Below are 12516 nucleotides of genomic sequence, written 5' to 3' on the forward strand. Positions count from 1 at the left end.
CGGGCCGCAGGAATGGATTTATGGACAGACAACGGATCTGCACAGTGATACTGGCACACGCCAGGCAGATGCCGCTGTTGCGGGGAGGCTTTGCCCAGCCGCCTTGCCACCCCGTCCCCTGCCGCTGCAAGTCACCCACAGGCAAAGTTCTCCAGTGGGAGGACCTGCTGTCCCCACCCTTGTGCTGGCTCTGACCTTTCTGGCCAGTCCCAGAGCAGAAGTTAATTACTACCCTGAAATGCCATCATTTTCCCAGCTGTTTAAATACCAAGGACATATTTTAGATGGAGGGAAAATAATGTTTTTACAGCAAAATGTCTCATGAATATTCCATGCTCATTACCTGACGCTCATGATGTGGCCCTCAGGGTGCTTCTGGAGGTAGGCCTTCACCACCCAGGCCGTGTGCTCCCGGTATGTCATGACGCGGCTGGAGGGGAGGAAGGTGGGGTCAGGGCCTGGTGACAACTGTGGGTGTCCCTGATGCTCCGAGGCATCAGGATGGGAGGCAGGGTGGACTTCGTTTTGAGCAGAGGGAACAGAGCATTTATTGAAAGCGTCTGGGGTCCTCCGGTGCTGCAAGGTCTGCCCTCACCCTCTTGTGTTCACTGAGAGTGACTGAACCCCCTAGGTACGCCCCTCCCTGGGGGTCTTCCGAACACCTTGGGCCACGCTGGGACCTCCGGAGGCAGGGTGGCTGTCATGCCCTCCCGGGGCCTGGGCACCGCCAGCCCCCCTACCAGGACTTCACACTGGCATCTCCCTGTGGGTTTGAGGGTCAAGACCGAGAACCCCAGACTCTAAGGCTGTCGAAATGGAGGGACACAGGGGCTTTCCTGGAGGCCTGGTGAGGGTCCTTGACAGGGAGTACGGGACTGGGGATGCACGTGCTGGGGAGGTGGGGGCAGAGTGTGACACCTGGGAAGGCATCCAGGACACAGGTCACACCCAGCACACATAAGTCTCGGTGCCTGGGGATGCACAGGAGACCCCACATCTCTGTCCTCAGACCTTGGGCCAAAGAGGGGGCTCTGGAGACCCCAGCCCCTCCCTCATGGCCGTTCTGTGACCCTCAGGTCTTCTTGGGTCGGTTTGCCAGTTAACTGCCTGCCTAGAGAGGCTTCTTAAAATAACAGTTTGACTGAGATTTGATTCACATACCGTAAGACTCTCCCTTTAAAAGCACATATTCAGTGACTTTCGCACATTCTTACAGCTATGCGCCCATCACACATCTAATTTTAGAACATTTTCATCACCCCAAAAAGAAACCCTGCTCCCCCACCTCCACGATGGCTGCTTTTGGTGGGTAGTGTGGGTTTTCAGTGGGCACCCTCCCATAGAGACCCGCAGGGAACATGCAAGCCAGGGGCTGCCTGGGCCCACTCGCCATCCAAGCCTCAGGACCAAATTCCCGCCAGTCTGGCTGACGCCTCTGCTGCCTGCCTGGGTCCTGCACTGACTCCCCCGACTACTCCCGGCCCTGCACCCTCACAGCTGCACTCTCTTCTGGCTGGGGTCACTGGTGGTGCTCGCCTGCTCTCAGGCCCAGCTCAGTCCTGTCCCCTTGTCCCCTCCCACGAGGGCTCCTTTAGCTCCTGTGGCTGCACATGGGCCCACCTGCTGCTTCCCATTCAAAAGCCAGGCCTGTTTTCAGGGACAAGGTGGGTGTTCAGTAAACATCACCCGGGAGCCCGCGACGGCTGGGCCTGGGTTCCAGCGTTGCTCTGCCATTTACCATCCGTGTGTGACTGGTGTCTGGACCTCCATGCTCACCGGCCCACACAGGGCACGGTGCTGGGCCCCACCTGGGCCTCAGCCCAGGGCTGAGGGGCAGTGCCCAGAAAAGCCACGACAATGCATGTGGCCCAGCGCTGCACAGCACCCACGTGTCCCTGACGCCATCTTCTTGGCTATTCTTGAGTTCAACCCGGGAGGTGGTAGCCTTCTCTATGTTCAGGTGGGAATGGAGCCCAGGAGGGCAGCGCCTTGCTGGGATCCCCCGACCCCCAAACCTGTGTTCCAAACAGCCCATCCACCACTGGTGGGAAGCCGTGCTCCTCCACACGCTGGGGGATGTGGCTCTGGGGGGAGTGCCCAGCTGGCTCTGGGGGCTGGCTCTGTCTGGCAGAGGGAGGGGAAGGCGTGGCCCAATTACCATTCGCTGAGCGCCATCCTCCTGTCGTAGACGCGGATGGAGCCGTCGCCGAGCCCAGCCACGATGAGGGAGCGGTGGGAGTCGCAGGACAGGCTCGTCACGCAGCTGTCGGCACCTGTGGGGATGTCCTAGGGCCGACACAGACCCCGTGAGGCACCCTGGCATCAGGCCCCCCACCCCACCCCCACTAGCTGCTGGATCCCTTTTACAGCCACCGTGGGTGCGTTCGTCACCCTGGCGTGGAGCTGCTATCTTTGTCTCCACCGGGGAAGCTGTCAAGGCCTGAGGAGCTGGGCCCCAGAGGGAGTCAGGCTCCATCTGCTTGAGTGACAGCCCGGGCACCCGAGGCCCGCAGCCAGGAGGGCAGGGCCGCAAACACCTCTGCGCCCATTAAACTTTCCAAAGTCTCCCTCTCTCCTAAGAAGGAAGACGAAGCATATATCGGCAGGAGGAATCATTGTCGGCTCCCTCTTAAAACTCCTAATTAGTTCAGGGAAGGGTCTAGGGGGAGTCCTGCCGCCCATAAACCATCTCCTCGCCTCTCCTCCTGGCAGCTGTAAACGCTGGAGAAGGGAAGGAGGCGTGATGAATGCACGGCAGGAAAGAGCAGGAGACAGGAAACGGGCCCCCAGACGGGGAAAAGCGCTTTTCCAATCAGAAAAGGTTTTGCTGCTCTCAGGCACACACAAGGAAGAAATCCAACACGGATGGAAACCGAATCATCGTATCCCTTTAAAAGGTGGGAGACACCACAGACACCACCTGCTCAGAGTACTTGAGGCGGGGTGGGGTGGGGGTGCTCGAGGACCCTCATTCTCAGCCCTCGACCTCGAGGGCAATCGGAGCTGGGGAGGACGGCAGGGTCTGCACCCACTGGTCCGCCTCACCCCCAGGGAGGCCCCATGAGGGACGGTGTGCTTACCTGCACCTTCATCTCACGATCCGTGTCCCAGATCCGGACGATACGCACATCTCCCGAGCTCATGAGGAGGCCGGTCTCCTGTTCCCAGTCCACCACCATCCCAGCTCCTGGAGAGACACAGACGGGCACCGGTGTCACCGAGGGAGCCTGTTCTGGGCAATAGCTCAAGCAGTCGGTGCCAACCCATAGGGTGGGTCCCCAACCTCATGCAAGCTTGAGATCGGGGTGACAATTCAGAGCCTTCTCTATATCTCTGCTGTACCCAGGCATCTGCCAGAGAGACAGCAGGATCTTAGGACCATTTGTCCAATATGCCCACCTTCCAGGACACCTGGGCATGACCGGCAGGTCCGGAGACTTTAGAATGGGTGTCAGAGGCACAGAGATGTGAGTCTCCTGGGTCCCGCAGTCCCCTGGGGGTGAACAGCTTTGCAGCTGCCCCTCACGGAGGCAGGGGGCTGACCACAGACGGTCAGTGGTGAATGAATCGAGGACTGCCCTTCCCCACACTGGACTGGGCGGGGGGCAAATGCCTTCAGCATCCCTAAGGGCAGCACTGACCTCACAGGAGGGACTATAAAATAAGATTTAAGATGTTTAATAATAATATTTCAAACATACAGAAAAAACACAACAGAAACCCCTGTACCCACCACCCAGATCTAAGAGCTGCTAATATCTTATCATTTTTGCTCTTTTTTTTGTTCTTGAAGTGAAATTTAAGACAGTGAAAGCCTCACTTGCCTGTCCTGTCCCCAGACAAATCACCCACAGGCCTTGGGCGCCCTCCCAGGCTGGCCCCTGTGCACTCCCCTGCAGGGGCACATGTCCAAAACTATGAACCACATCTCCCACATTTCAAAAACGTCGCCAATTTCAAACGGGGGTATATTTTCTAGCAATTTGTGTTTTTCCAGTAAGGTTAAGTTTTGAGGGTTTATCCAACCCAACGGATGCAGATCTGGTTAACTAGTACTGAACTGCTGGGTAACACGCCTTTGGAGAATGAGCCCGTCACTTCCACGATTCCCTGCCTGTAAACCACGCCACACTGACGTTTCCACATGCCCTTGCACAAGGAAGTGGTAGCACCGGGAAGGGGACATATCCCTGTGCGTCCCACCTCCCCAGGCGAGGCCGTTTCACTCCCAGAGTGGATGCTGGTCTGCAGTCTCATCAGAAATGGACACAAGGTGTGATTTCCCCAAATCCTGGTCGATGTTGGTGTGTGCAGCCTGTGTGTTTTAATATACATTCTGACACTGATGGTTTAACTCATATATTGCAAATATCCTCTCCTATTCTGTCACTGACAATATAACTTTGTTTATGTCTTCTTTTGGTCATACTGAAGTCTGAAGTGAAGTCATCATGCTTTTTTATACATTTGTCTCTGCTTTTTGTGGCAGCAGCTCCTGTTGCCTCTGTGGTTTCCCCTTCTCTCTGTGGGTGCCCATTTTTCTCCTGACTTCCTGAGTTGGACAATGTGACCTTCACTTGTTCTTTTCTGATATGCCCCTTTCAGGCTATGCAGTTCCCTCCAAGTGCCCGATCTCTCTCCCGAACTCCAGACTCTCATCTGTATGTGTCACTTCAGGTTCCTGCTTGGATCTGAGCCCCTCAACCCTCACTCCAGAGACCCCCAATGGCCTCCCATTCTGCGCTGGCCCCTGCAAGCTTCGAGCTCCAAAAGTGACCAGGCTGGTCCTCTTAACTGACAGTGGGACCTGTGCCTGGAACGCCCCTCTCCTGACATCCATGCAGCCCCTCCAAATCGTGCTCATTCACCTCCTCGACCATGTGAGGCTACGACTCACTCTGTTCCGTCTTCTACCTGTGCCAGATGTGTCATCTGACACACCCCCTCCCGTCCTCCCTGTTTCGCTGGTGGCTGCCATGTCTACCCTGCAGAATGTCAGCTCCACACAACAAATGGACGAGCCTTTGTTTCACCTTTTAGAATGCAGTCTCCCCACCGCAACGCCCCTGAACCCAGGCAGGAGAATACACCCTAATGTGCCAGAAAGGCACCTACTGGTGACAAGGCTGCAGGCGAGGCCTCTCACCTGTCACCACGATCAGAACTGGCAGGGGAGAGGGCAGGGCATGTGGCCCCCACTTCTGTCCGGGACAGCCCAGTCACACTGTGACCAGTCAGCCCACAAGCAGAGCCTGACACCACACCACTTGCTTCCCCTCACCATGTGCCCGGTGTATATGATGTGAATGAATCACAGAGGACGCGCCCACCCACGACCTGACTTGGGGCACCAGGTCACTGCAGAGGCTCACAGACTCCTGTGTCCATGGACCACTGATGGGGTGGCCTGTGTTCTCGGGCATCCTTAACTGTACTTGGAGCTCTGTGTCAGCCCTGTGGGGCTTTCAGGAGCTGTGTAATTAAGGAGTGGTCCTCCGATGAGAGCATGTGGCCAGGTGACATCTGGGATGCTCTGGGGTCACGGGAACAAGCTGGGGAGGGTCTGGGGGGACCACAGAAGGACAGGGAGGGGGGGTCTCAGCCCCACGCCCATGCAGGAAGCAGAGAGGAGGCCGCGGCCACTCCCAATGGGGTAAGAAGCCCGACCTGGCCTCCAAATGAAGTGGTGGTGGCTTCCTTCTCACTGAGTCTCCTTCATGGTGGATTCAGAGCCAGTGGGGGCCTGCCCTGCATTAGTGCCTACCCAAGTGACCTCATTTCAACTGAATCCTTCTCTCAAATACAGTCACCCTCTTGAGCGCTGGGGCCGAGGACTCCACCACGTGAAATTGGGGAGACACAGCTCCCACACAGGGCCCCAGTGTCTCCATCTGCACTGGAGGCTCTGGAAGGTGTGCCCAGAGGACCTGGGGACGTGGATCACGTGAGCTCTGAGTCCTGTTTTAAATCTAGATTCTCTGATGCGGACCAAATTCTGGTTTAAACCAGTTGTAAAGCATGGTGAAGCCAGCAGAGACAAGAAACGTGTTTCCTAAGGTCTTCCCAAGTCCTGTACACGCCGGGGAGGCAGGCGTCCTATGTATACAGACAAATCTGGGCGAGGCTGCTTCCTTAGCTCTACCAGACTGTTTGCGGAAGCTGTGTCACCTAAGACAGTGAGCTCCTATCCGTGGAAGAGTCTCAGATCAACGTGAAAACTGCTGGGATAAAAACAACAGTCTGCTTGCACCCTGACCGACCTCCTGCGCCTGCCGACCCCCACCTCATTCTCCTGTAGGTCTGGGGTCCTGGCCCGTCCTCCTGCCCAGAACAGAACACAACCACTGGCCTTCTCACTCGAGACCTTTCCCAACCAAGCCTGTGTCTCGACCTCCAGACACAGTGGAGGAGAGATGATCTGATTCATCACGAGTTGGTAAAAGATGATAAAAAGGGTGACACTCTTCCTTGACATGTTGAGCACAAGGAACAAAATTGATGGCTATGATTTAAGTAAAACTCATAAGACAGGATCATTGTGACTCTGAACCAGAGTGAAGATTCCAATCACTTCGCTCCTGGGGAGCACGGCCTCAGCAGTGTCTCCTCCTTCCCCATCCCCAGAAAAGTGACAGCTGTGGGGAGAGCCTGTGCCCCTCCTCCCTCCCCTGGGCCTCCTTGGCCTTTTTTTTCTTTGGGAGCAGGCAGGCTGCTCTGGGCTCCCCCCAGGAGGGCCCCTCCTCCCTGTCGACGCTGCCGCCTCGACACGGAGAGTGCTCGACTGATGGAGGCTCCGCGCGTGCTGCAGCCTCTCCCCCACTGGGCGAACTCCAGCACCCTGAGTGCCTGAGATCATGGTCCATCCATCTCACTGCCTGGGGCCAGGGGTGGTGGGCGGCCCGCACCAGGATGCAGAGATTCCCGTTTGACTTTATCCTAGATATGAGCCCTGCTCACATGTTCCCATCCAAAAGCTGGCCAAAGAGGGAATTTCTTCATTAAAATATAGACGTATGGCACAGGGATGGCTGTAGACTAGGAAGCTGGAACGTGTAAGTCAGGGACCAGACAGAACCCTAGGCCCGGCAGACAGTGAAAAGAAGAAACACGTTGTTTCAGAGGCTTGGGTCCCTGTGATGTCCATGATCAGCCTTCCAGGCTCAGAGGCCAGTCCAGACCTCTAAGGACCCTGTTGTCTGGAACGGACCTCTGAGAACCCAACATGGGGATCTGACCTCTGAGGACATGTCATGTAGACCTGATCCCTAAGGACCCATCAGCCCCAACCTGAAACGCCCTTAGGAGCTATGGTTCTGGAACTCCGAGGAGGAGGAGCCAACCCCTGCCCAACCAGGCACCTGTGAGAACCTCAGACCTGTGGGATGGCGACCTCCATTCCCTCCCCAGGGATGCAGACACAGTGCCTCCCCATGGGATCAGGCCTCCCTCAGGGCCCATGAACACCTCCTGGACAGCCGGCAGGTTCAGAGACACAGGACAGAGCTGGCAACAGAAAACTGGGCTCCTTGGGAGCAAATGATTTCACTTAAACTTCCATTTCTCACCTGGGAGATGGACCAGAACACGTGGCAGCTGCTTAGGGTCAGAGGAGACAGGGTGGGGCACACGCCTCCTGGGAGAGGAGGGAGCCGTCGTTCCCCGCAGGCCAGTGCCCCGTCCTGCGTGGGCCCACGGGGGCTGCCACCCGGCCCCGCGTCCTGCCTCCTGCACTGAGAGGGCTTCCTGCTCACCAGGTCCTGCTAATTTTAGACTCTGGATGTGCCTGTGACCCCGGAGGAGGAGTGAGGCTGGGAGGGGAGGGCAGCCGTGACTCCCCCCGCCAGCCACCCTGTGCTCTGCGGTCGGCGCCCTGCTTGCTGCCCAGCTGCTCCAGGCAACGAATACTAACAGCTGACCCAAGGCCCAAGGTTTACATCCAGTTCACACACACACCGGTGCTGGACGATCTGTTCCCTGCCCTCTGGGGTGGCTGCTGCCCCCTGGGCAGCTGACAACCAGGGGACAGGGCTGCCCTCCTCCGGCCGCCCCAGGTCCTGACCGTGAAAGGTGTTCCCTGGCTCCTCTTCAGGATTTCAGGGCAAGTGACCCTGTCATTCCTCTGAGAACCCAGGAGGCTCTTTCTGAGAGAAATCCTTCCTGTTACAACCACCACCATCACTGCTGGCGGGAAGCAAAGGAGTGAAGATTGAGTCAGTCTCGGGTTTTCTCTTTTCTCTTTTTCCTTCCTTTTGAACTTTTTACTAAAAGAGTCCTTTGTAAAATACAAAACTGTGAGTTTGTACATCTGTAAGGACATCTTGTTCTCAGCCTCCTGGGACCTGCTTCTCTACCCACTCCAGTTCTGAAGGCACGAGGGACCCCGTCAGACCCGTAGCCACATATGCCTTCCTGCAGGGAACACTTGTTTAGGGAGCGACTAAAGACAGACCAGAACAGAAAGTTCACCAGAAGGCTGGTCATACTCTAAACTCAAATTAAAGGTCAAGAATTCTATCTGCTGCCTGGATTCATAAGGCTCCATCTCTATACAATTTACCTGACTAGTGAGCTTAGGAGAGAAAAGGGCTCGTTTTGAGCAGGCATATGGGTTTGCTGACCCAGTGTTACCATGTGTATCCACAGTCAGTTGCATATAGGTGTTTTAGTAACTATCAAACTTATACATGGATTTTCAGATGGAAACAGATGCTTTAAGAGACTTTGCATTAAATTCTGAAAAAGATTCTTTTTTGAAAAATTTGGTGGGAACACAAATCTCAATCTGGAACAACTTTTCTGTCCTAATGGAATCGTGAGATATGCTTCCTCCCTGTAAGCCTGCAGATCTGTGCCATCCTCACTCCAGCAGGCTTGGATCTGGACTGTTTTCCATTCCCAGGCTGTTGTGAAGGTGGCCTGGAGCAGAGAACTGAATTGTCCTTGAGCCAGCCCAAGAGTGAGTGAGGCCACCAAGGAGGCTGGGAGGTGTGACCATGAGGCCTCGGCTCCCAGGGAGAGTCCTGTCTACAGTGTTCGTTAAGATTTCTTCCCAGAGCCTCACACAGCCAACCTCATTCATCCCATGAGATCTGAGTGCTCAGCTGGTGATGATTTTTTTGTACTGGAGGAGACTGTGCGGATGGAACGAATAAGAAAAACCACAGCCCTGATCCTCTGCTGCCTGAAGAGCACAGCGGGCTAGCGAGCATCCTCAGGCAAAGCAGAGGAGTCGGCTCCCACCCCTGGCACTCACAGATAAGGGAGAAGGCACTCACCTCCCTGCTTACTGCGGTCAAGAAAGATTGAGACCTTTCGGGCCAGACCTGCGAGGAAACAGGGATTATGGGCTTGATGCAAGGGAAAGCAGGCCAGCCAGAGTCAAATCAGCCAAAATCAAACAAACCACAAACAGTCAGGGGAGCACCCAAGAAGGAAACAGGAGGGAGGGGCAGACGGTGGCCCAGGCCACGGCTGCAGTGGAAAAAAAGGGCCAAATGTACCTATGAACATGAAAACCCAATTATCAGGGTTTTTGGCTAAAAAGACTCTCTTTCTAGACAGGAAATTGGAAGCGCTATGACTTGGGGGAAACGTGACCCGACATGGCGTGGGCACTTCCAGTGAGTGGAGGTTAGTGGCCGGATGCGCACACAGTTCGTGCAGCCCAACCAGCAGGAGCTGACTCACTGGCCACGCCCGGAGGAGGGCAGACACTTCCGTTTAGGTCCTTAGAGTGAGGACAGCTCTTCATTCATGGGGCCCAGCAGTCAGTGAGGAGGCCTCTGGGGGGTGGGAAGTGTGCTTCCATCTGGGTGTCTGTGGGCGCCGTGGCCCAAGGACGGGCAGTCCCACCACTGGTTCTATTTCAGAACACGGCTCGCTCAGTTCCGGGGGTGGCCGTGAACCCAGACTGACTTCAGTTCTCCTGACAGCGGGGTACCCCATGAGCAGAGTGTCTCCAGGCTAACTGCACATGCATGCACAGGAGCGTGTTCATGTGTGCACATGCATGCCCATGCCTGTGTGCACATGTATACACGGGAGCCAGGGGCATGCTAAGATGATGCGGAGACCCTGCACATTTCACATGACTTCCGAAAAGCAGGGGTAGGGCTCCTGCAAGAAACAGTCTCTTTAGTCACAAACCATGGAATCAAATCTTTGCTAACAAGCTGCCATGATGCGACTTGGCGAGCAGATTCTGAGCTGGAGAGCGCGCAGGAGAACCTCACAGGCAGACTTTTCTAACTGTTCAGGGAGTGCCAAGTCCTCCCTCCCACGTGCCCTACACAGCAGCATTCACAAATGAGACCCCCTACGCCCTCTGTAGCTGAAGGACACGGTGGGCCAGGCCTCATGGGGTGCACAGCTGTGCAGGATCCCCCGTCACAGGCGCGTGGAGGAGCTGATGACCGCAGCCCCCTGCCCCCAAGGGTGCCTCTTTCCCCCGCCACAGCTCGTGGCTGCCTGGGACCCGAGACTAGGCGGAGGACCTCACTGCGGAGCACAGGGAGCTTCACGTGCCTGGGGGGGGTGGGCGGTAATCTGGAGCAGGGAGCGGGGGCTGCTGCTTCTGGCCGACAAGGTCCCAGGGGAACACAGCCAGAACTCTGAAGCTGTGGGGGTCCCCCCAGACGCTGACAAGCAACTGCTGTGGAAGCTGCTAGCTCTCCCCGCAGGGTCCCAGCCCACAGCTCTGTAACTGTCAAGTCAGAGGCCAAGGCGGGTGAAGAAAAAGAAACAAGGTGCTGATGGGCAGAAGGCAACGAGAAGTTGGCACAGGGGTCAGAACTCCACCAGACCTGCCCCTCGGTTACTGAGCTTGAGCTCCTGAAATAGAAATTACAATCGGGGGTCTCTCCAGCCCTGCTGGGGCTGCGATCCCCGTGCTGCAGAGGGAAGCTGTGGAGACTGAAGGATGTGGGGCCCGGAGAGGCTCCCCGGTTCTCAGTGTGCCCCTTCTGGGCCCGGCAGCACACAAGCCCTTCCTGTCTTGATCCTTTAGAGCAGTCAGCCTCCCAGGCTCACCACCCCTTCCACTTTCCATCCCCCTGAAAGAACAAGGAAATAACGTCTTCCTTTTTGCTAAGCCCACAGCTGCCTGGTCAAAAGGCAGGGGACAGACCAAACGAACTCTGGCTTAGCAGCCGAGGAGTGCTGTGTGCTTGCCCAAAGCCCCCCTCACCCCACCTGCTGATAAAGACCTGGAGGTAAGACCCCCACCAGCTTCCTGACCCCTCAGCAACAATGCCTCTCCTGGGGGGATTTCTGAAACCCAGGAAAGGGAGAGGGTCCAGCAGAAAGGAGTCTGTAGGAAACATGTCTACAGCAGTGGAACCACTCTCAAGTTAGGGCTGCAGTGCACACCTGGGCCAGGAGCAGCTCTCCACACACAGGTGACGTCTGGGGGAGACAAGTGCAGGGGAGCCCTGAGACTGTACTGCTGTCACCTCAGCCTCCTTTCCTCCCAGCTAGACTCTCCGCCCCACCCCCCGCCCCGCCCCAAACTGCATGCTGTCCACCCTTGCTCTCACCTTCACTAGAGCAAAGGCAAGTGGCATCGCAGGTAAAAAACCACAGACACATCATTTGGGGGTGGCAGGTATTTGGGGGCAGCAGGTAGGTAGGCCGCTGCAAGAGGAATAAACTAGACAACAGTGTATCCACTGGGCTGCCAGTGGGCTCCCCACTTTTTCATTCTCTGGCCCTGCCGGGAGGCTGACCCTGCTCTCGACCAGCCCCTGCCTTCCCTGCACAGGGGTCTGCGGAACGGCGGGAGCCTGGGGCGTGTCCCGTCCTGCTGGACGGCGGCAGGAAGCTAAGGACTGAAAACCACGATTCAACTCGTCCAGCATGTCCCGCAGCGAAACAAACCTGTGAGCGTGAGCACCTGAGAGCCAAGGGGAGGCCGTCAGCCACCTGCTCTGCCGCAGCCAGCAGCACTGAGGCGGGCCTGAGGTGGGGCTGGGGGCTGAGCGGGTGGGAGGTGGGGGCGCTGCAGGGCAGGGATCAGGCTTTTGCTCCAATGTTGGAAAAGGCAAGAGGGAGACAGAGGGACCTGTGACGGCAGCTGTCATCCATGTTAGCCCAGGACCGGGCCCAGAGGGGCCTGGGCAACAAGAAAACGGCTGTGTTGGGTCCTGTGGAGGTGGGTATGCATGACCATTTTGTTCCTGAAGAAAATGTAAAAACATGGCTATTTAAAAAATTAACACATAAGGAAGTGTCTGCTGTGGAACCAGCTGTGCCCCCAGGGGTCGGCGTCTCCCTAGGACAAGTGCTCTGACGGAGGGGAGAGAAGCAGCCATGTAGGCACCTGATCGGCCACACGAGGACACACAAAGACCCCAGGCCAGCAGAGGGGCCGAAAGCAAGCCGCTCCAGCCTCCATCTGGCAGCAGCTTTGCGACTACATTGGAGGGTGGCTACGGCTGAGGGTGTCTCTGGAAATCCAGACCCACGGCCGCATTAATGCTGTGTGAACAGCGAGCGCGGGGCTGAGAGGTGCAGACCTCC

At 56.7% G+C, this 12516-nt stretch overlaps 1 protein-coding gene across 2 annotated transcripts in view; it reads right to left on the reverse strand.

The window, feature by feature from the left end:
* Positions 1-12516, reverse strand: part of RPTOR (regulatory associated protein of MTOR complex 1) — a 353659-nt gene that overhangs the window by 1944 nt on the left and 339199 nt on the right. For both annotated transcript variants that reach the window (XM_007462338.1, XM_007462339.1), the window contains 3 exons: positions 3081-3187; positions 2159-2286; positions 344-430 (listed from right to left, as the gene is read on the reverse strand). In XM_007462338.1, coding sequence (XP_007462400.1) covers positions 344-430; positions 2159-2286; positions 3081-3187 — 322 coding nt within the window. The remainder of the gene's footprint in view (positions 1-343; positions 431-2158; positions 2287-3080; positions 3188-12516) is intronic.

Source organism: Lipotes vexillifer, unplaced genomic scaffold (assembly GCF_000442215.2).
Source record: "Lipotes vexillifer unplaced genomic scaffold, Lipotes_vexillifer_v1.1 scaffold1691, whole genome shotgun sequence".
In the NCBI taxonomy this organism is placed as follows: domain Eukaryota; kingdom Metazoa; phylum Chordata; class Mammalia; order Artiodactyla; family Lipotidae; genus Lipotes; species Lipotes vexillifer.